Consider the following 21,316-nt stretch of genomic DNA (forward strand, 5'->3'; position numbering starts at 1 on the left):
GGACACCTGGAGGTCAGCTAAAGACCGCAAGGACAGGCCGCGCCGGGAGCTCCCTCCTGCAACCGTCCCGCAACCCCGCTCCTTGGGAGGCTGAGAGCTGAGGGTCGCGGTTTGAAGCCGGCCTGGGCAGGAAAGGCCGTGACACTCTCATCTCCAATAAGCTACTGAGAACAAGCTGGAAGTGGCGCTGTGGCTCAAGTGGTAGAGCGCTAGCCTTGAGCAAAATAAGCTCAGGGACAGCAACCAGGCCCTGAGTTCAAGCCCCCAAACCAGCAAAAAATTAAAAAGAAAGAATGCAAGGACGCCAAGCAGCCCTGGGACCAGCAAAGCCTTCTGGAAGTGCCTGCAGACTCAGTTCTGTGGGTCTGGCGGCTCTGGGGGGCTTGCAGTGTAGCCGGGGCTCCCCACAGGGCTGCCGGTGCTGGACTGTCCCCCCGGTCTCCACCCCCCATGCGGCTCTCGCCGACGGGGCCGAGGCCTGGTCCTACCTCCTGCGGGGCTCTCGTGGCTAGGACGGGGCCCTGAGCCTCGGGCCTGGGGGGCACAGCGACAGCTCTCTGTGTGCGCTGCAGAGGGGCCGCTGGATTAACGGGAACCGTTCTGTTTGCAGGGCTTATTGTCATCCCCAAACCAGGCCAGTTCTCCAGGCGGAACCGTAGTGTAGCGACCGCTGCTGCTCCCAGACTCCCCGGAGGCGGCGACCACGGTGAGGAGGCGCGTGGAGCCGAGCGCACCGGAGCCACGCGGGCGGGCCCGTGGAAGGACGCCCGGCCGTGCCCTCCGCGGCTCGCCCTCAGGCAGCCCCACGGGGCTGTGGTGAAGAAGAAGACAGAAGAGTCCTCCACCGTCGCTCTCAACTCGGTGTAACGAAGCCGCATAGACACATCACACGCACAGACACGCGCAGTGTAAAATATAGACACATCACACGCACAGACACGCGCAGTGTAAAATATAGACATCACACAGACACGCGCAGTGTAAAATATAGACACATCACACGCACAGACACGCGCAGTGTAAAATATAGACACATCACACGCACAGACACGCGCAGTGTAAAATAGACACATCACACACACAGACACGCGCAGTGTAAAATATAGACATCACACACACAGACACGCGCAGTGTAAAATATACACATCACAGACACGCGCAGTGTAAAATATAGACACATCACACAGACACGCGCAGTGTAAAATATAGACACATCACACACACAGACACGCGCAGTGTAAAATAGACACATCACACAGACACGCAGTGTAAAATATAGACACATCACACACACAGACACGCGCAGTGTAAAATATAGACACATCACACACACAGACACGCGCAGTGTAAAATATAGACACATCACACACAGACACGCGCAGTGTAAAATACACCGTCTCTTGGACAGGAAATCACGCTCCGTGGACGGTTAGAAACACCACTTCTCTCTGGTTTTGCACTGATGTTTTAGGGCACAGCGAGGCGTGCACTCAGGAAGCACACTGTGACTTTCAGACTTCAATGTGTAATTCGGGAAGACGTGCTGCAGTCGTAGGTTTTAAACATTGTGTGCACTGGAAACCGTTCCGCACTGACGCGGTCGCGGATGGCGCGGGGTGGCGCGGGTGGCGCGGGTGGCGCGGGGCTCTCCCGCTGAGGTGTCAGCTGCCCTGCCAGCTGCTCACCTCCAATGCTGTGCTTTCCGACGCAGTCAACTCTGTATTATGTGTATAAGGCATGCCATTCCGCAGCCGGGAAATGAGCTCCCTCACTAGTAACTTTCCTCACTCAAGAGTGATCTTCCTAATTCACGAAACATTAATATTAAAATTATGTTGAATATATGATTTGGTATCTTTCCTTAAGCGGACTCGAAGCCTGGAGGGGCGGCCTCACACTGGGGGGGCTTTGCGGGGTGGGGGCCTCATGCTTGGGGGGGTGTTCACGCTCAGGCGTGGCCTCACGCTGGGGCACCTCACGCCTGTAATTCCAGCTTCGTAGGAAGCTGAGGCAGGAAGATCACAAGTGCAAGTCTAACCTGGGCGACTCAGTGAGGCCTTGTCTCAAAATAAAATAGGGTTGCGGGTGGGGGTGGGCAGTAGAGCAGCTTGCCTGGCCCGAGGGGAGCCCTGGGTTTCCTCCCCTGCACTACAGACCGGATGACCTCGCGGTCCCCACGGTGCCCACGGTGCCCGAGGGCTCTGCGGGCCGCACTTGTGCGATCGAGCTTGCTGCAGGCGCCCGTGCCAGGAACCGGTCTGTCTGGCTGCGCTCCTGAGGCTGGCCCTGGCCACGTGGACCAAGATGGCTCGGCACGCAGGGAGAGCGCCTTACCTGCTGGGGCCTCTGCACTCTGGGACGTCGAGTTGGAGCTGGAGCCGGCTCCATGCCGGGGCCTGGGTGTGCAGACGGCCTGCGGGGGCGGGGGGCTGGCGCTGAGCGCGCTGCCGGTTCAGCTCGCACTGCCCACACGCTCGCTGCACGCGGGCACGCGGGCCTTCCTGCAAAGGAGCAGAGTGGAGGGCGGGCCACCCCGTCACTACGTCGCACACCACCACCGCCAGGCCCCGCCCTCGGAGCGCAGGAGGGGAGCACGCTGGCATCTGGAGGAGGGGGCAGGAGGGAGGGCGGCACTGCACCTTCCCATTCCTGAGCTCTGAGCAAGCACCACCTTCCCGTGGGGGCGTGGTTATGTCCCCCCGGGGGGTGGGGGGGCTCGGGGCCCCGCACCAGCCTGGCCCACGGCACCCCAGGGGACAGGCTCCGGGCGAAATGCAGGAAGCCCATGGGTGGCCAGCAGGCTTCTCCTGCCCGGCTGCCGGGCGGAGCCCTGCCCCGGCCTCCTGGGACCTGGCCTGCTGCCCCCGGGGAGGGCGGGCAGCTGGGGGCCAGGACGAAGAGCATGCAACTGCCCTCCAGTTGCTGGATCCGGAGGGGACAGTGATACTCCCACAGGCCCCACTGGTCCTTCGGGCCGGTGGCCACGCCCGCTGCCCTGGCCCCTCCCAAGCCGGGAGCAGAGACAGCAGCCCAGGGACTCCACGCGTGGCCCCGCCCCCGGCCTCATTTCTGGTCTGGCTCTGAGTGGGCTGCGCTAGCACCCACTCGTGCCATGGCATCGTCCATGTGGGTGGCTCGGGCCCCTTCCCCGGCCCAGCTGCTCTGCGGCTGGGGCGGGGTTGGGGGGAGAGGTCACAGGTCTGCCTCACTGGTCACAGATCAGAACAAAGGCGACACACAAGCATCTTCACGAACATTCCAAAACACAAAGGGGCTTCACAGCGGGCAGGGCTCAGCCCAGCGGGAGAACCTCCCGCTCTCGTGTACAGAGAGGCTGAGATCTGAAAATTGTGGTTCAAAGCCAGCCTGGGCTGGAGAGTCTTTAAGACCCTTATCTCCATTGAACCACAGGTATCCAGAAGCGATGCTATGGCTCCAAATGGTAAAGCGCCAGCCTTGAGGAAAAGGGGCTCAGGGACAGCGCCCAGGCCCCAGGTTCAAGCCCCAGGACTGACGGACACAAAAAGGTGGGGGCAGTAGGCGGGGCGCTGGTGGCTCACAGCTGTAATCCCAGCTCGTCAGGTCAAGGCCAGCCTGGCAGGAAGGCCATGCGGCTCATCGCCAGTCAACTACCAGAGAACCAGAGCGAAGCTGCGGCTCCGGTGGTGGTGCACCGCTCTTGACCAAAACCACGGAGGGACAGCGCCCGGACCCGAGTTCAAGCCCCAGGTCTAGCAAACAATGAAAAGAGAAAAGGAAGAAGGAAGCGTGACTAGGAACTCGGAGGTGTCAGTGCCTGGCAAAGGCCCGCCTCCGTGAATCCCGCAGGCCGCAGCTCCTCCGCGGAGCTCCCTCCCGCCCCCGGCCTGACTAGTTTCCACAACTTCCTCTTGCGCCACGAAACAAGGCTGCAGGCACTGCTGTGACCAGGCGGTGGGCCAGTGCCGCCCAGCCGTGGCTCCCGCCGGCCGTGGCTCCTGCCCGCCGTGGCTCCCACCGGCCGTGGCTCCCACCGGCCGTGGCTCCCGCCGGCCGTGGCTCCCACCAGCCGTGGCTCCTGCCGGCCGTGGCTCCCGCCAGCAGTGGCTCCTGCCCGCCGTGGCTCCCGCCGGCCGTGGCTCCTGCCGGCAGTGGCTCCCGCCAGCCGTGGCTCCCGCCGGCCGTGGCTCCCGCCCGCCGTGGCTCCCGTGGCTCCCGCCGGCCGTGGCTCCCACCAGCCGTGGCTCCCGCCGGCCGTGGCTCCCACCGGCCGTGGCTCCCGCCCGCCGTGGCTCCCACCAGCCGTGGCTCCTGCCGGCAGTGGCTCGCAGGCTGAGGCTGTGCCTGTCTTGGATGGTTTTACAGCTGGGCAGCGCCCACAGCTTCCCAGCGAGTGACCCCCCCCCGTGGCCCCCAGTCCCCACAAAGGAGCCGCCCGTAGAGACCAGACGGGAGAAGGTGAGCGCGAGGGCCGGAGGCTCTGTCCCGGCGGGAGGGCACCCTGTGCGCAACGGCACAGCGCCTCCCAAGCAAGCCCGGGGCGCACACAACAGGCTGCAGCTCAGCCGAGCGCTTCCCTGTGTGCACGGAGGGTCGCGGTGTGCCGATCGCGGCTGGAGCCCTCCATCTTCCCGCCTCCATTTCCCCAGCACCTGAACGACAGGCACACAGCCGCCATGCTGCGCCTTCTCTGCTCAGATTCACAGGGAACTTTACAGAATTCCCGGTGCTGGTGGCTCGCGCCTGTACTTTTAGCTACTCAGGAAGCGGAGATCTGAAGAGATTGGTTCGAAGCCAGCCTGGGAAGGAAAGTCTGTGAGATTCTAGCCAACATAACATCAGCAGTGAAATGGTGGCCAAGCACTAGTGTGGAGCAAAACCACTCAAGGACAGTGCCCACGTCCTGAGTTCGGGTGCCCGGTCTGGCACACACATGTGTGCATGCGCATTTGCAAATGCGTGCGCGCACACTTTACAAAAGACACCCTAGTTCAGGTCTTTGTGTCACGCTAATGAAATGAAACCCCAGAACGGGGCGGTTCACAAATATATTCATCTGGAGCACGGCGCAGTGCCTTGAGTACACACAAACAGCGTGGGCGGCGGCGGCTCCAGGCCGGGAGGGAGGGCAGCAGGCGCAGGCTGCATGCCCAGGGCCGCCCGGCCCCCCCCACGCACCAGGCCGGGCACGGGCGCCGCCTCGGGCCTCCGCCCGCTCGCAGATGCGGAGGGCCGGGGCTGCGTGGGCACCGGCGCAGCCTGGCCGACAGGAGGACGTGGCTCAGCACCCGCCACCTTTCCTGGTGATGGTGGGCAGGCGGTACTGCTTCAGGGTGGGCTTCATGTCCTTCTGGGTCCGCCTGGGAAGGGAGAGCGGGGCCGTGGGAGGGCTGCAGCGGGGCGGAGGCCGCCGGGAGGGGGAGGGGGGCCGCGCCTACCTTCTTGCTCACACTCAGGCACTTGAGGGGCAGCAGCACGGGCACTCTGCGGTCCACCCCCGCGCCCAGCGCCGGCCGCAGCGTGGGGCTGGGGCACGGCGACAGCCTGCTCACGGCCGAGAGCCGCAGCCGGGGCAGCTCCACCGGGCAGTCCGGCCCGGCTCTCTTGGCGTGGTCCTCCTCGTGCCGCGGGAGCTGCTTCTTGAACAAGAACACAGGCCAGTGCCCACGGCAGCACGAGGACAGGGCCCAGGGCAGGAGCTCCCCCGCCGCCCGCCACTTCCTCCCCAACTCCCCGGAGGCCCGAGCCCCGCTCTACCTGCTGCTTCCGGGCCTCCCGCAAGGGCCAGTGCGGAGCAAGCGGTTCCAGCACCGCGGTTCTCCTGTGGCTGACCAGGGCCCGGGCCTCCGCCATCCTGCAGGGGGGAGAGGGGCCTTGACTATGCCTCCAACCTGCCCACAAGCCGGGCGTCTCCCCTTCCTGCGCCAGCCCTACAGGGGCTGAGCAGAGCAGAGACACCCGGACCTCAGCAGCACCTGCCTGCCAGGAGCCGACGGGCCAGGCGGTGCCCCAGGGCGGTCACGCGCCGGGCGCCTCTCACAGGGACTCTCCTGCACCCCACCATCCAACTCGTGAACTCGCAGTCAAGAGTGGACGTGGCCGGCCCTCCCTGGTCACGCAGTGGACGTGGCCGGCCCTCCCTGGTCACGCAGTGGACGTGGCCGGCCCTCCCTGGTCACAGTGGACGTGGCCGGCCCTCCCTGGTCACAGTGGACGTGGCCGGCCCTCCCTGTTCACGCAGTGGACGTGGCCGGCCCTCCCTGGTCACGCAGTGGACGTGGCCGGCCCTCCCTGTTCACGCAGTGGACGTGGCCGGCCCTCCCTGGTCACAGTGGACGTGGCTGGCCCTCCCTGTTCACGCAGTGGACGTGGCCGGCCCTTCGTGGTCACGCAGTGGACGTGGCCGGCCCTTCGTGGTCACGCAGTGGACGTGGCCGGCCCTCCCTGTTCACGCAGTGGACGTGGCCGGCCCTCCCTGTTCACGCAGTGGAGGTGGCCGGCCCTCCCTGTTCACGCAGTGGACGTGGCCGGCCCCTTCCTGGTCACAGTGGACATGGCAGGCCCTTTGTGTTCATGCAGTAGACGTGGCCGGCCCTCCGTGTTCACGCAGTGGACGTGGCCGGCCCTCCCTGTTCACGCAGTGGATGTGGCAGGCCCTTCGTGTTCATGCTGTGGACGTGGCCGGCCCTCCGTGGTCACGCAGTGGACGTGGCCAGCCCTTCCTGTTGACACAGTGGACGTGGCCGGCCCTCCCGGTTCACGCAGTGGATGTGGCCGGCCCTTTCTGGTCACAGTGGACGTGGCCGGCCCTTTGTGGTCATGCAGTGGGTGTGGCCAGCCCTTCGTGGTCACGCAGTGGGCGTGGCCGGCTCTTCGCGGTCACGCATTGGACGTGGCCGGCCCTTCCTGGTCACGCAGTGGACGTGGCTGGCCCTTCCTGGTCACGCAGTGGGTGTGGTCGGCCCTTCGTGGTCACGCAGTGGGGCCTTGGCATCACCCCCACGTGGCCACACGGCCTCCTTCCCCATCATGGAGCTGGCCACCTGATTCTCTTGGGGTGCGGTCCCAAGACACAGGAGGCCAGCCCCTTGGCAGCCCTCAGGAGCCCCACCTCTACTCCTAGAATTGGGGTGCTACAGTAGGCATACCTCTGCTCCTGGAAATAGGGGTGCTGCAGGGCCTGGTGGGCAGCGATTCTCTCGTCGGGGTCGTAGACCACCATGGCGTGCAGGAGGCTGAGGCACTGCGGGGACAGATTGGTGGGCGGTGGAGGAATTCCTGATCCCTTTTTAAAAGGAAAATCAAAACTCATAGCTCTGGACCTGCATTAAAACCCAATGACAATAAACCATCACGCCATTATTAGAGTGCTCGGCCAGTCAGCACCCCAATCTAAGGGGCCCGCACTGAAGGAGTCTGAGAAAGGGAGCAGCCCCCAGGGAGCCCCCGCGAGGGGGCCTGGGGCCTAGGGCCTCTGGGCAGGGGTCCCCCTGGACGTGCTGCCTGCCTGCCCAACTGCCCTGTGAACCTCCAACTGCCCCAAATGCATGGGCTGCTGGGAGGGGGGGCGGGGGGCTGTGTGTGCGGCAGAGCCTTCCTGCGCCAGGCCCGGGCTCTGCACAGCACGGGGCCTGCATCTCCTCCACCCGCCCCCCAAAAGATGAATGCCACCTTCCAATGTGAGGAGAGGAATGAAGAAGAGACAAAGTGCGGCTCGGGTGCCAGGAGCACCTGCCCAGCAACGTGTGAGGCCTGAGTTCAATCGCAGGGCGGCCCTGGTGACCTGGGGCTTTCTCTGCCAGGGTTTCTAAGTGCCGTGTAGAGTGTGGACACAGCCCCACTCCCACGCCCTTAGAGACGCCGGGGGTTCAGCGATGCTCGCGGGCCCACGGCGGGAGCCCCGTGAGGCTGGGGCCGCGGGCCACATCCCCTCCTCAGGGAACTCCACACTCACTGCTTGAACTTGGTCAGGGTCCGCTGAGCCGGCGTGCCAATCACGTCGTGGATCTTTGAGATCTGGTCAAGCTCATTGGCTCCAGGGAAGAGGGGCTGCAGACTACGAGGGCGGGGCCGGGGTGAGGGCGAGGCTCCCAGGGGCCCCTCACCCCAGAGCCGGGGCCCCGCCTCCCCAAGGGCCCTGCCTCTGATGTCTGCAGCACAATGTGAATATTCACTAACTTTCCAAGCACAGGGCTCCGGGCAGCCACGGTGAGTTCTGCCCACACACCCAGGGGGACGGGGCAGGTCTTGTTGACAAGCGAATTCTAAGAAGCACTTTAGATTTCAGAGCTTTTAGAGATCTGGGGATGGGAGACTGTGATTTTAGACCTGTACATAAAAACTCAATTCATGGCTAGGAGTGAGTGGCTCACATCTAGACTCTTGGCCACTCAGGAGACTGAGATCTGAGGATTCTAGTTCAAGACCAGCCAAGGCAGACATCTCTTATCTCCAACTAACCAGCAAAAAGCTGGAAGTGGAAGTGTGGCTTAGGGGGTAGAGTGGCAGAAGTAGAGCACCAGCCTAGAGCAAAAAAGCTAAAAGAGTCAGGCACTGGTGGTTCACGTCTCTAATCCTACTCAGGAGGCTGAGAACTGAGGATCACGGGTTGAAGCCACCCTAAGCAAGAAAGACAGTCCTTGAGACTCTTATCTCCAACCAAAAAGCCAGAAAGCCAGAAATGGAGATGTGGTACAAGTGGTGGAATACTAGCAATGCACAAAAACCTCAGGGACAGGGACCAGGCCGTGAGTTCAAGCCCAGTACCAGCCCACAAAAAAATTCAACTCATCCACTCAGGAGGTTGAGATCTGAGGACTACAGTTTGAAGCCAGACCAGCAGAAAAGTCCCTGCGAGACTCTTATCTCCAATTAACCACTCAAAAGCCAGAAGTGGTGCTATGGCTCAAGGGGTAGAGCGCTAGCCTTGAACACAAAGAGGCTCAGGGACAGTGCCCAGGCCCTGCGTTTAAGTCCCACAACCGGCAAAAACAACAACAAAAAACCCAAACCTCAATTCATGTTACAGGTCACAAAGAAAACTTAAAACAGAGCTCTGGCAGTGAGAGGTGCTTCTATCAGCAAACAGCTGTGTCCTCTACTGAGGGAGAAGAGAGGATGACGGACACGGCTCCGGGGAGGCCGGGCACCAGTGCCCAGCAACCGACTGGTGAGATGCTGTCAGCCACTGCATTCGCAAGGGATGTAGCCCTGGGGTAAGAATGCTCGGTAATTTGGGCTTGAATGAAGCTGCCATTCAGTTAACTCACTCAGATGACAACTCTTAACACAACACTCTGAAATCAAAGCAAACAGACCCAGAGGTCCATGGGTGCCTATTTCTGCAGAGGCAGCTCGGCAGGGAGCACGGAGCGCTGGGTGCCCCCACGTCCCGGCCCGCCTGATGGCTCACGTGGAGCAGGAGAACATGGCCACCCTTCCCTGGGCTGCTGTGGCTACACACTGGTCCCTGAGGGGGTGCACGCCCTGCTCGACCTGCTTGACCAGCTCTCCTCCCAGAGAGAGAGCCCGGAGGCCCAGGGAGGAGGGAGGGAAGGCGCAGAGGAGCGAGGAAGGGGGGGGGGGAGAAGAGGGAGAGGCAGGAGGAAGGGGCTGGGAGGAAAGAGAGAGGGAGGAGCCAGGGAAGGGTGACTGAGATCTGCACTTTGTGGAAGAGTCCAGCGGCCGGGAGGCTGCCTCGTGCTGCTCTGCGCGCAGCCGCACCACCCGCTGTGAGAAGGGCCCAGCAGCACACCTTCTCCTCTGGCTGAGTCACATCGTGATTAAGCCCCGTGGAGAAGACCATTCCCCGGCACAGGAAAGCAAGCAAGGACGGGGGTCAACCACAGACGAAGCGAGTCAGGACTCGGGGGCTCGCACCGTGATCCTCGCCACTCGGGAGCGGAGCAGCAGCCGGGAGGAAGCCCCGGAGACTGCACTCCACTGCAGCAAAGGTGGAGCAGCGGCTCAAGCGGGAGAACGCGAGCCGTGAGCGGAACAGCTCCGCGCCCCAGGCTCGCCCCGGACGCGGAAAGCGCGCCGCGGCGGCAGTGAAATGGCAGCCTCCCGTGCTTGCTGCCGCTCCCGCCCGCAGGGACGCTGGCGTGACGGGGACGCGGGCGGGAGGGCCGGCGGGCGCCCGCTCGCCCGCGCGGCCTACCTGGCGATCTCGTAGAACACGCAGCCCGCGCTCCACAGGTCCATCTTGTAGGTGTAGAAGCCGTCGGTGAGGAGGCACTCGGGGGCGCGGTACCAGCGCGTGGAGATGTACTCTGTGTACGGCTGCTTCGAGTACACGCTCCGGCACGACCCGAAGTCCCCCAGCTTCAGGGTGTCCTGCTGCACACCACGGGGCAGGGGCGACAGCCAGCTCACCCGCAGAGTCCCGGCCAGGGAGCCGGCCTTCGCCCCCGCCCCGGCACGAGGCGGCTCACAGGGCACAGGCAGTGCTAGTCCCCGAGTGTGCCCACACGCATTCTAGCTAGCCCGCACACCTTTACTGCTCACACTCAGTTCTTACCTTTATGAGTATATTTTCTGGTTTTACATCTCTGTGAAATATTCCATTTCTGCATTTATTATGGAAGGGGAAACAAAACAAAACAGAATTAGCCAAGCACAGTGGCTCATACCTATAACCCTAGCTACTCGGGACACTGAGATCAGGAGGACAAAAGTTCAAGGCCAGCCCTGGCACAAAATTCATGAGATCCCCATCTCAACCAATAAAAACCTGTCATCCAGGGGCTGGGAATGTGGCCTCGTGGTAGCGTGCTTGCCTTGTATACATGAAGCCCCGGGTTGGATTACCCAGCATATACAGAAAATTCCCCACATATACAGAAAAAAGGCCAGAGGTGGCGCTGTGGCTCAGGTGGCAGAGTGCTAGCCTAGAGCAAAGAGAAGCCAGGGGCAGTGCTCAGGCCCGGAGTCCAAGGCCCAGGACTGGCAAAAAACAACAACAACAAAACCCCAATAAAACAACAACAACAACAAAAAAACCCTGTCATCCTAGCTTTGTGGGAGATGGAAACAGGATCATGGTTAAGGCCAGCCTAGGAAAAACTATGAGACTTTACTTGAAAAATAACAAGAGTAAAGGACTAAGGGTGTTGCTTAAGGGGTAGAGCACCTGCCTAGAAAGCATGAGGCCCTGAGTTCAAACCCTAGTACCATAAAAATAAGTAAATAATCAAACAACTGTCCTTCACTGATTCAAATTCTTCCAATGGAACTCCATTTTTAAAATTTTTTTTTATGCAATTGACTTTTTTTGTTCCCATAATGGGGCTTGAACTCAGGGCATGGATGCTGTTCCTTAGATTTTTGGTTAAGGTTGGTGCTTTACCACTTGAGCCACAGCCCCACTTCTGCTTTTTTGGTGGTTAATTGGAGATAAGAGGCTCATGGACCTTCCTGCCTGAGCTGGCTTTGAATTGCAATTGCTAGATCTCAGTCTCCTGAGTAACTGGAATTACAGGCGCGAGCCGCCAGCTCCCAGCTCAGATAGTGGATCTTGGTCGGTCATCCCTCTGACGGTCTGATCCAATCTCACCAAGTGCCACTGTTCCATCCCATGTGTCGTGCACATACGTACAGTATTTGGATCATATCTTCCCTCCTTCCCAGGTCCGCCACTGCCTCCCACGACCAGTCACACGGGACAGGACTGGACGGGACTGGAGCTGGGTCACGTGCCGCCAGCCCAGGTGCAGTACCTGTGCATGTGGTCGAGGGATTTGCACAGCTGGTACATGTAGTGCATGATTCTTCTTTCCGACAACGGGTGTCTTCGCCCTGACCAAGCAAGGGACAGGTGGAGGCGGTTAGCAAGGGTGCAGAGTCCCTTTACCAATCTACAACACATAGAACCCATTTTTACTCAGGGGTATGTGAACATCTGAGCTCCTCTGTGAAAAGTCATCTAAAGTAGTTAAGGGAAATACAACACACATGGAAAACCTACGCCATCACAAAGTCTACATACAGGCAACGGTGAGGCGGTTAAGGTCACAGAGCTCCTGCGTCGCTGGTCTGGCAGCCTTGGCCTGGTGGGACCCCCTTTGCAGTGTGTGGCTCACTTGAAAACCTTGTGTCTTCCTGTCTAGATGGGGCTCTCCATCTCAGGTATTCATCTGAGACATGTTCTCTCTTGCCCAGGCAAGTTCTTAGACTCAAGTGATCTTCCCACCTCAGCCTTCCGTACGGCTGAGACTACAGTGTGCACCATGGCAGCTGGCCTTGGGGAAGAGATGATGCACCATTCAGAAGAAGGGCCGCTGACGGCGGTGTCCACTGCAGAGGCAGAGCCCCGGGCAGTGCTTGCTTCTGCCCCTTCCCGTGTTCTCCGCTCGCAGAGGACGCGCCATGCCACCCAGTACCACAGAGAACTCGTGTTCCACACAAGGCCACATTTTAATTGACTACAGTTCAGGGGTAGCCACTTTCAGGTTTCAAATCTTCAAGACAACTATGGCCACCTAACAGTTCAAAAGCCACTTTCTTCCTCCTTAAACACATCACCTGTTTGACACCACGAGCTCTAAGCTTGTGACTTCTCTTTGCAAATACGTGTATTTTTCTCTATATAACTAAGAATGTTTGTAATGTCTAAGTACTAGAAAATAATTAAAATTTAAAATATCTCAGTGCAATTAACTTTTTCATGTAATACCATCATTTTTTTTTTTTTTGCCAGTCCTGGGGCTTGAACTCAGTCTGAGCACTGTCCCTGAGCCTTGCTGTGCTCAAGGCTAGCACTCTACCACTTGAGCCACAGCACCAGTTCTGGCCTTTTCTGTGTATGTGGTGCTGAGGAACTGAACTCAGGGTTTCCTGCATGCCAGGCCAGCACTCTACCACGAAGCCACATTCCCAGCCACCATCATCTTTTGTTTCACCTGGGTCATCATGTTTCCTAGAATTAAAATTAGGACTTTGTTAGCTTTCCTAAGCTTAAAGAATTCTAGAGTCAGTGTGGTGGTACCAGCAAGAATTAAAATTTAGACCTTGTTAGCTTTCCTAACCCTAGCCAGGTGCTGATGGCTCTAGCATCCTACCACACTAGTCAGGCGCTGGCGGCTCACGCCTGTGATCCTAGCTACTCAGGAGGCTGAGATCTGAGGATAGTGATTTGAAGCCAGCCTGGGCAGGAAAGTCCAAGAGACTCTAATCTCCAGTTAACCACCCAAAACTGGAAGTGGAACTGTGGCTTCAACTGGTAGAGCCCTAGCTTTAAGTGAAAAAAAAAAAAAACCGCAAGGACAGGGCCCAGACCTTGAGTTCAAGCCCCACAACCGACAAAACAACAATAACAACCAAAAAACCTCTAGAGGCCAGTGTGGTGGCATGCGCCTGTAATCCTAGCGCTTCGGCAGGAGGAAAGCAAGTTAAAGAAGGCAGGTTAAAGGGCTACAGAGCAAGACCCGGTCTCAAAAATCAGAACATGAATAGAAAGCAAGCACAATTTCTAGCTCTCTCCCACGTGCTGGAGCTACCCACCCATGGCAGCCAGGCACTGGGTGAAAAGGAAACACTGCCTAAAGGTGAATTTGAGTGAAACGCCGAGCTACCTCACAACAATGCCAGAGCCCCCGTCACGCGGTGAGGTGGCCCGGGTCTTAGTTGTGTCCCATCTTTTTCTCTTCCTTGGTTTTGTTTCCCCAATAAACTTTCTTGGTCAGGATTTCCTAAAATTCTTTTTATTGGTTGGTTGTGGGGCTTGAACTCTGGGCCTGGGCACTGTCCCTGAGCTCTTCAGCTCAAGGCTAGCGCTCTACCACTTGAGCCACAGCGCCACTTCTGGTTTTCTGGTGGTTAATTAGAGTTAAGAGTCTCAAGGACTTTCCTGTCCCAGCTGGCTTTGAACTGTGATCCTCAGATCTCAGCCTCCTGAGTTGCTAGGACTACCAGCGTGAGCCACCGGCAACCTGGTCCTAAAATTCTTTTTGTGGCAATGTCATGATTCAGTACCCAAGGGCCAGGCGAAGGCCTCCCCTCTGAAGCTCCAGTAGAACAGTTCCTGCCCATTGGGTCCCACATTCAAACCCCAGAGCTGGAAACTGCATTGTAGTCCTCTGAACCTGAACCCAACAAAGACAGACTGTCAGAAAAAGCCTCATCCACCCAGTCTTCACAACCAGCAGGATTTTTTTACTTTTTTGGGGGGGTTGTAGGTTTTGAATTCATAGCCTGAGCACTGTCCCTGAGCCTCTTTGTGCTCAAGGCTAGCACTCTACCACTTTGAGCCCTGGTTTTTGAGTGGCTAATTGAGGAGTCTCACAGGAACTTTCCTGCTCAGGCTGGCTTTGAACCAGGATCCTCAAATCTCAGCCTTCAGAATAGCTAGGATTACAAGCATGAGCCACCAGCACCTGCCCAGCAGGAATTTTTTGTTTATTTATTTATTTATTTATTTAATTTTTTTTGGCCAGTCCTGGGTCTTGGACTCAGGGCCTGAGCACTGTCCCTGGCTTCTTTTTGCTCAAGGCTAGCACTCTGCCACTTGAGCCACAGCGCCACTTCTGGCCGTTTTCTGTATATGTGGTGCTGGGGAATCGAACCCAGGGCTTCATGTATACAAGGCAAGCACTCTAGCCACTAGGCCATATCCCCAGCCCCAGCCAGGAATCTTTTAAAAAACAGGTTCCAGCCAGATGCTAGTGAACTCAGCAAGTGCACGGAGTTTAAGCCACAGCACGCATGCGCACCTTCTCTCTCTCTCTATCTCTCTCTCTCTCTCTCAGTGACAGCGCCTAGGAATCGGCATGTCTTACCTGCCCTTGGTCCCAGCATGAGAGCTCTGTCCAGTTCCCCTCTTCCTTGCCTCCCTGGTCCCCTCACTAACATCCTGGGACAGCTCTCTCCTGTGGCCGCCTCTGTAAAGGGGCCCCGCGGGGCGAGGCGGTGCAGGAGCAGGGTGGGACCGGTGGTCTGGACCAAGCCCATCACTCAGGCTCCCATCATCCCAGACCCTAGGCTTCCAGCCCAAGGTCTCATCCCCACCAGATTCTCCTTTTCCATCAGCCTGGAACAACAAACAAGATGCAGCAGCCCGTGTAAGCCAGGCGGGGCCCCTGCCACCCCCAGTCCTCGGCAGCTGGAGCCCTGGCCTCAGGAACCCCTGGAGGCTTTACCGGGTGTCTCTACTCTCTGCGAAATGTCACGCATAATCTCAATAATGAAGCAAGTGGGGTGTGCACAGGCACAGACCTGGCATTCACCGAGTCAGCCTCATTCAGGGAAAGCCAGTCCTGTGGCTGTCCTCGCCTCCACAGTGACACTATTCTAGCACACACCCTCTCCCACAAGACCCCACACTGGGCCAGTCCCGCTCGCCTGGTCAGGCTTGGAGGTGCACAGTGGGCCCAACAGGGCACAGTCCAGGGCCTTTGTATCCACCACCTGCACACACACACGTGCCCTCGTGTGACCCAAGGAGCACCGCTGAGAGAAGCCGGAGCCACGCACAGGATCACGGGTGGGTGCCAGGCCGAGCAGAGCCAGAGCCACAGATCGCAGCGGCACACACAGGGCAGGTGTGCGCTCAGAGGCTGGGTCACCACCTGGACAGCAGGGCAGAGCACACAGGGCAGGCCGCACTGCTGCTTCTGCACACTGTACACGTCGATGGCCCCACGCACACACCACACACCACACGGCCACTGCACAGGCCAAGGGCGAGGCTGAGCACAGCAGGCAGGGGCCACTGCAGCCTCCGCAGCACCTGCGTGAGGACACCACGCCCTCCCCCTCTGGTCCAGGGCAAGGCTCACCTGAAGGCACAGGGCTGCAATCTGGACCGAGGCCGGTCAGACGCGCCAGGATGGGTCACCCACTGCCAACAGAGACGCCACCCACTCGAGTCAAATGCTCAGAGAAGGGATTAGGAACGCTGTCACAAATGCACTGACGTTCTCCTGTCTTTCTTATACGTGTGCAAAAGTAACACAGGAAAAAGCTACATAGATCTAAAGGAATTCTTTTGTAAGGATAAAATTAAAATCACCATGTGGTAAAGCTTTGTGTCATAACTGAACTGGAAATGTTTCCTTCTTGTTGCTACCCAGAAAATGCTGCATCTTACAATTAATGGGTCAGAATTACTGAAATAAAAAAAATACAACTGAATCCATCTAGCATGTATTATTTGCAAAACAGGTTCTGTGACAGTGAGGCACTGACCATAAGCTATCCATGGGAATGAGCTGCAATGCTTTTATAGCCAACCAAGTTTGCTTATTATTTTGTTGGTCCTGGGGCTTGAACTCTGGGCATGGGCACTGTCCCCGAGCTCTTCAGCTCAAGGCTAGTGCTCTACTACTTGAGCCACAGAGCCACTTCCAGTTTTCTGATGATTAATTGGAGATAAGAGTCTCACAGACTTTCCTGCCCTGGCTGGCTTTGAACTGCGATCCTCAGATCTCAGCCTTCTGAGTAGCTAGGATTACAGGCATGAGCCACTGGTGCCCGGCCAAGTTTGCTTTTTTCATCTGTCCTAGTCCCCCCGCACCATGGACTTTTGTCGAGGCTTGTGCCTTACTCACAGGCTGGAGAGGTACAAACCTAAGTGCTAAGGCCAGCCCCCTGGACCAAGGAAGGGCAGCTGGTGCTCCAAAATGCAGCCCACTGACCACAGTTTCTGGGCCCGCGATCCCATCTCCTCTTGCAATAATGTGAGCAGAGACTACTGTCAGCCATCCAAGTCTCAGGCTCTGAGAGGCTCAGTCTTTCAAGGGAGGAGGAAGGGACAGGCAGGGAGCAGAGGCAAGAAACAGTTCCGCCCCGGTCAATGGTGCGGCCTCAGCAGTAGGAGTCCTGCTTCCAACTTCCAGGAGGCCTGACTTTCTGTGAAGAGGCCATCGCTCCCCATCAGGGTGTGGGGGCGGCGGCTGCCATGCCCCACTGTGCCTCTTCCTTTAGCGAGCCTGGGGCACGGCACCGGGAAGGGGACGGCCTCGCTGGTCTTCGTTGGATCCTGCTACTGGCCAGGTTAAGTTCATGCTCCTCTAGTCCTCGGCCCAGCCTCACCTGAAGCCTGCTCCACACGGGGGAATTCCGCTCCCTTCCTCCGAGGCCCGCACTATCTTCTGGTTTGCTTCTACAACGGACCACACACCTTGAAAAGCTCAAGCCACATCACTCCTCCTGGGTTCTTACCAGAACCAGACCTTGTATGCTGTGTGCTCATAAATGACACCTCTATAAAGACACAGCAGTCTACCCTCTGTCACCCTTCTTTAGTATTTAGGAAGGTACTGGATATTCTAATGGGCTAGGGGCACTGTAATCTAAGTCACAGGAATTGCTATTCTGGTAGCTGATTCGGTGTTCAATCAATCAGGTCTGCCATCAACAAGAGCCAACAGTAAAGCAGTGCCTAGCAGGTCAGGCCCTACCCTGGGCCCCCCACCGCACCCACCCCCCCTCAGGAAGCCACACAGCATAAAGATAAAGTCAGAAGTAGATGAGAGTCTTAGTCCTAGCTCTGCCAGTTCTTAGCATTTTTAGTTTGGATTATTAACTAATCTCACAAGCCTCAGATTCCCCCTCTGTGAAGGAGGAGCGGTTACAATCTGCCTCTCCAGAATAGCTGGGATGACAGGGGTGAGACATCGTGCCCAGACCTGCCAGCTGTTTTCCTCAAGTTCCAGTATTTCTGAATGCTGTATGGCTGGCAGCATCTTAGATTTGGTGCAGACAGCAGCCCTGTGTATGAACGATGCCAAGTTAAAGCTTAAAGCTCATCATGGTCCCCAGGCTTCTGTCAGGGGCTTTCGGTCGTAAGTATGAGCCTCCTGCAGCACAGCAAGGACTGAGAGCCAGCTCTATGAAGGTAACCCTCAAAAGAGTAAGGCCTCCCCTCCAAGACGCATGCGAGCCTGCACACGGCAGGCCTCATTTCCTTCGCAATGGCTCGCTTGGTACTTGCTACCTCTCTGACCCCGGGTTCAATGCCCACCTGAGTTCCCTGCTTCTGGCTAGCTTCCAGATCACTGCTTTGGCGGTTAGCCAGCTATTCCATGGGGCAATGACAGCAGGTACCTAGGCTCCTTTCCAGGGACTTGAAAGCCATTTTGTGAAAAGCATTCATTCCTCACTTGCCCAGTGGTGACCCCCTAAGCTCAGGGGGACACAGCCTTTGCCCTTGGATCACGCTGCTGCCACGAACATGAGGCACAGAGCCCATGGAGTGCTGCCCCTGCCAGCACCTTTTCCCATGCCTTGCCCTGCGGCTTCACTGGCTCATAACAACTCTAAGCCCAGTCCTCAGACGCTGGGTTTAAGACTTGGGTCTCCCAGCTCCTCACACCCAGCCACTAGGAAGGAAGGTATCCATAAGACCAGCACACTGAGTGACGGGCAAAGTACCAGGCCTGGCTTGCTAGTGTATGCTGGTCTGTAACTGCCTTCTACAGTCTCCTACAGAAATAAAAGAAATACCTTCAATGTCTCCAATCACACAACCCCTCAACTCCCAGAAATTAGACATTTGTTCTAAATAAAGCTTTGGCAGCATGTAGAAAAGTCCCCATTCCCTTAAGTCTTAAAGTACCTATACTCTAGGAAGCAACAGTAAGAATTCTAAGGTATGTCCCTTACACTGACTGAATTGAAACTAAAGAAAGCGATTATACAGCTTCCTTCTTCCTTTCCTTCTTTCTTTCTTTCTTTCTTTTTTTTTTTTGTTTTGTTTTTTGGTGCTGGTCCTGGGGCTTGAACTCATGGTCTGGGCACTGTCACTACGTTTTTTGCTCAAGCTTTTTACCACTTGGGCCATAGCTCCAGTTCCAGCTGTTTTGGTGGTTCATTGGAGGTAAGAGTCTCACAACTTTCCTGCCCAGGCTGGCTTTGAACTGTGATCCTCGGGTCTTAGCCTTCTGAGTAGTTCGGATTACAGGTGTGAACCACCCGGAACCTGGCTGGACTTCTTTTAAGGAGGACTCTGCTTGCCAGCTTGTACTCCCTGGGTGGCGCAGTCATTACGTGGCTCGTGCTCGCTTGCTGTCCATGGATACACTGCTTATTTCCACTCTCCTCCCCATTACTGGACTGTCGCCTGCCACTCCTGCTGCTGCTGGGCAAGGGGCCTGCAACTCGTTCCAACAGCTCTGCTTCCAACAGGTTTTGACCAAGAAAGCAGAAATGCTTACTTCCATAATTGTACTTATGGATAAACAGGCTAGCCCCTGCTGGCTCATGCCTGTAATCCTAGCCACTCAAGAGGCTGAGATCTGAGAGTCATGGCCCAAAGCCAGTCCAGGGAAGGAAAGTCTGTGAGACTCTTATCTCTATTCATCTACCAAAAACCAGAAGTGAAGCTGTTGCTCAAAGTGGTAGAGCTCTAGCCTTGAGCAAAAGAGCTCAGGGACAGCACCCAAGCCAAGTTCTGATTAAAAAAAAATAAAGACTGATTTAAAAAAAAAAGAATTAACAGATGATTGAGTGAATAAGCATACGAAGTTTGTAGCATATATATGTATGTGTGTGAATCTCCTATTTTCCCAAAAAGATTCAAAAGTTTTCTGACCAATTCATATACATCAACTCTTTTAGATGTAGAAAAATGTGCCTATTCACCTAATTTTCATTAATGATTTACTATCACATATATCTTTAAATCATATAATAAAATACAAGCAGCTGTACTCCTGTATTTGTGGGTCTGGCATCTATGGATTCAACTAACATGTTTTTAGAACCTGTATCTGTATTCAACATGTACTCAAACTTTTGTTTCTTGTTGTTTCTAAACAATACAACAAGACAACTATTCCTATAACATGAGCCTAATGTAGATGCGATGCTATGGGGTGCAGGAGGATGTGCTGGGACAACTGCAAATGCTATGCCTTTTTATACCGAGGAAGGGTTGGAGAACCTCAAACTTGGCATCCCGGAGTTTCTAGAACCAATCCCCTGAGGATACCAAGGCGTGCCGATTAATCTTGTTATAATGTGGATTTCCATTCTTCCACTTCATATGCATATATTTGTGTACGTACATATATTGTCCTCATCACAAAAGTGGCATCTAAATGTTTCCATAGCACACCACTTCAGTCTGGCTACAGCTATTGGAAATACTACAGTTTTAAACCAACTATGATGCTCTCACTAAAATTCTCTCTCACATCATCAGAAGTTACTCACTGTTATTTTCACTTCTTCCTCCCCAGTCTAATGCGACCCCCTGGGGTACTCCTTTCTAGCAGTGTCTCATCTTCCCTAGCATCTGCTCAGCCTCAGGAGGGCAGGCTCCAAGGAGAGTTTGCTTGTGGAAGGCCAGGGCTTGCCTCTGGTCCTCCCGTTCCCTGTGGCTCCTCTGGCTGAGGTCACCCAAGGCCACAAGCTTTCCTGAACAGTGTCTTACTGTTCAAAAGGAAGGAAACAAAGGATCACCCTGGAATCTGAGAGCTGATAGAAAGATCCCCTCTGTGAGCAACTCTGCCTTGTGAGAGCTCTTCTGGAGAACGCTCTGCCTTGTTGGGTTTTTTGTTTTGCTTTCAAATATGGATTGCTTTAAAAACTTGTGATTTCTTTTGGTGCAGGAATCAAGCTAATCTTCGCTATATTGTATCATTCCAATTTTAATATATGTACTCCTGAAGTAATCACTTAAAAATAAAATTACTGGCTGGGAATGTGGCTTAGTGGTAGAGTGCTTGCCTAGAATGCATGAAGTCCTGGGTTCTATTTCTCAATACCACATAAACAGAAAAAGCCAGAACTGATGCTGTGGCTCAAGTGGTAGAATGCTAGCCTTGAGTAAAACCAGCTCAGGGACAATGCCAGGCCCCTGAGCTCAGGCCCCAGAACTGGGGGGAAAAAAAATGAATAATTGCACAATCCTAGTTACTTGGGAGACTAAGATCTGAGGTTCACAGTTCAAAGCCAGTCCAGGCAAGAAAGCCCATGAGATTATTATCTCCAATTAACTACCAAAAAGCCAGAAGTTGTGCGGTGGCTCAAGTGGTAGAGTGTTAGCCTTGAACAAAGATGCTCAGGGACCGTGCCCAAACCCTGAGTTCAAGCCCTAGGGGTGGCATACACACACAAAAAAGTTGTACAAAGAGATTCCAATTCCACAGGGCAGGTTATAAGTATGATGCCTCTTGGTCAACATCACCCCTTCCTTCCTTCTCCCACGTTTTCCCCATCCCATCCCCTTCCCGCTCTTCAAGTTACATAGTTCATTTTTTATGTAATGCATATTTGAATAGAATGACTACATTTGCACACCCTGTGCCCCTTCCTCCTACCCACCTCCCAAAACATGTTTCTACTTCCCGGTATTTATTTTGATAAACAGTACATTCGTTGTTCGGAGGAGTTACAC

General features: G+C 56.2%; 2 protein-coding genes across 9 annotated transcripts in view; one reads left to right on the forward strand and one right to left on the reverse strand.

Moving 5' to 3' along the window:
• Wdr20 (WD repeat domain 20) overlaps positions 1 to 770 on the forward strand; it is a 51,425-nt gene extending 50,655 nt beyond the window's left edge. For all 8 annotated transcript variants that reach the window (XM_048362414.1, XM_048362406.1, XM_048362408.1 and 5 more), the window contains one exon: positions 611 to 770. In XM_048362414.1, coding sequence (XP_048218371.1) covers positions 611 to 664 — 54 coding nt within the window. In that variant the 3' untranslated portion in view covers positions 665 to 770. The remainder of the gene's footprint in view (positions 1 to 610) is intronic.
• A 748-nt stretch (positions 771 to 1,518) lies between these two features.
• Positions 1,519 to 21,316, reverse strand: part of Mok (MOK protein kinase) — a 37,524-nt gene continuing 17,726 nt past the window's right edge. Inside the window, exons 5-16 of the mRNA XM_048362029.1 lie at positions 11,697 to 11,775; positions 10,499 to 10,547; positions 10,139 to 10,317; positions 7,934 to 8,035; positions 7,128 to 7,301; positions 5,737 to 5,833; positions 5,418 to 5,618; positions 5,154 to 5,339; positions 3,106 to 3,168; positions 2,731 to 2,922; positions 2,335 to 2,501; positions 1,519 to 1,717 (exon numbers count right to left, since the gene is read on the reverse strand). Of these exons, the coding sequence (XP_048217986.1) occupies positions 1,519 to 1,717; positions 2,335 to 2,501; positions 2,731 to 2,922; positions 3,106 to 3,168; positions 5,154 to 5,339; positions 5,418 to 5,618; positions 5,737 to 5,833; positions 7,128 to 7,301; positions 7,934 to 8,035; positions 10,139 to 10,317; positions 10,499 to 10,547; positions 11,697 to 11,775 (1,688 nt within the window). The remainder of the gene's footprint in view (positions 1,718 to 2,334; positions 2,502 to 2,730; positions 2,923 to 3,105; positions 3,169 to 5,153; positions 5,340 to 5,417; positions 5,619 to 5,736; positions 5,834 to 7,127; positions 7,302 to 7,933; positions 8,036 to 10,138; positions 10,318 to 10,498; positions 10,548 to 11,696; positions 11,776 to 21,316) is intronic.

This window comes from Perognathus longimembris, chromosome 14 (genome assembly GCF_023159225.1).
Source record: "Perognathus longimembris pacificus isolate PPM17 chromosome 14, ASM2315922v1, whole genome shotgun sequence".
Classification (NCBI taxonomy): Eukaryota; Metazoa; Chordata; class Mammalia; order Rodentia; family Heteromyidae; genus Perognathus; species Perognathus longimembris.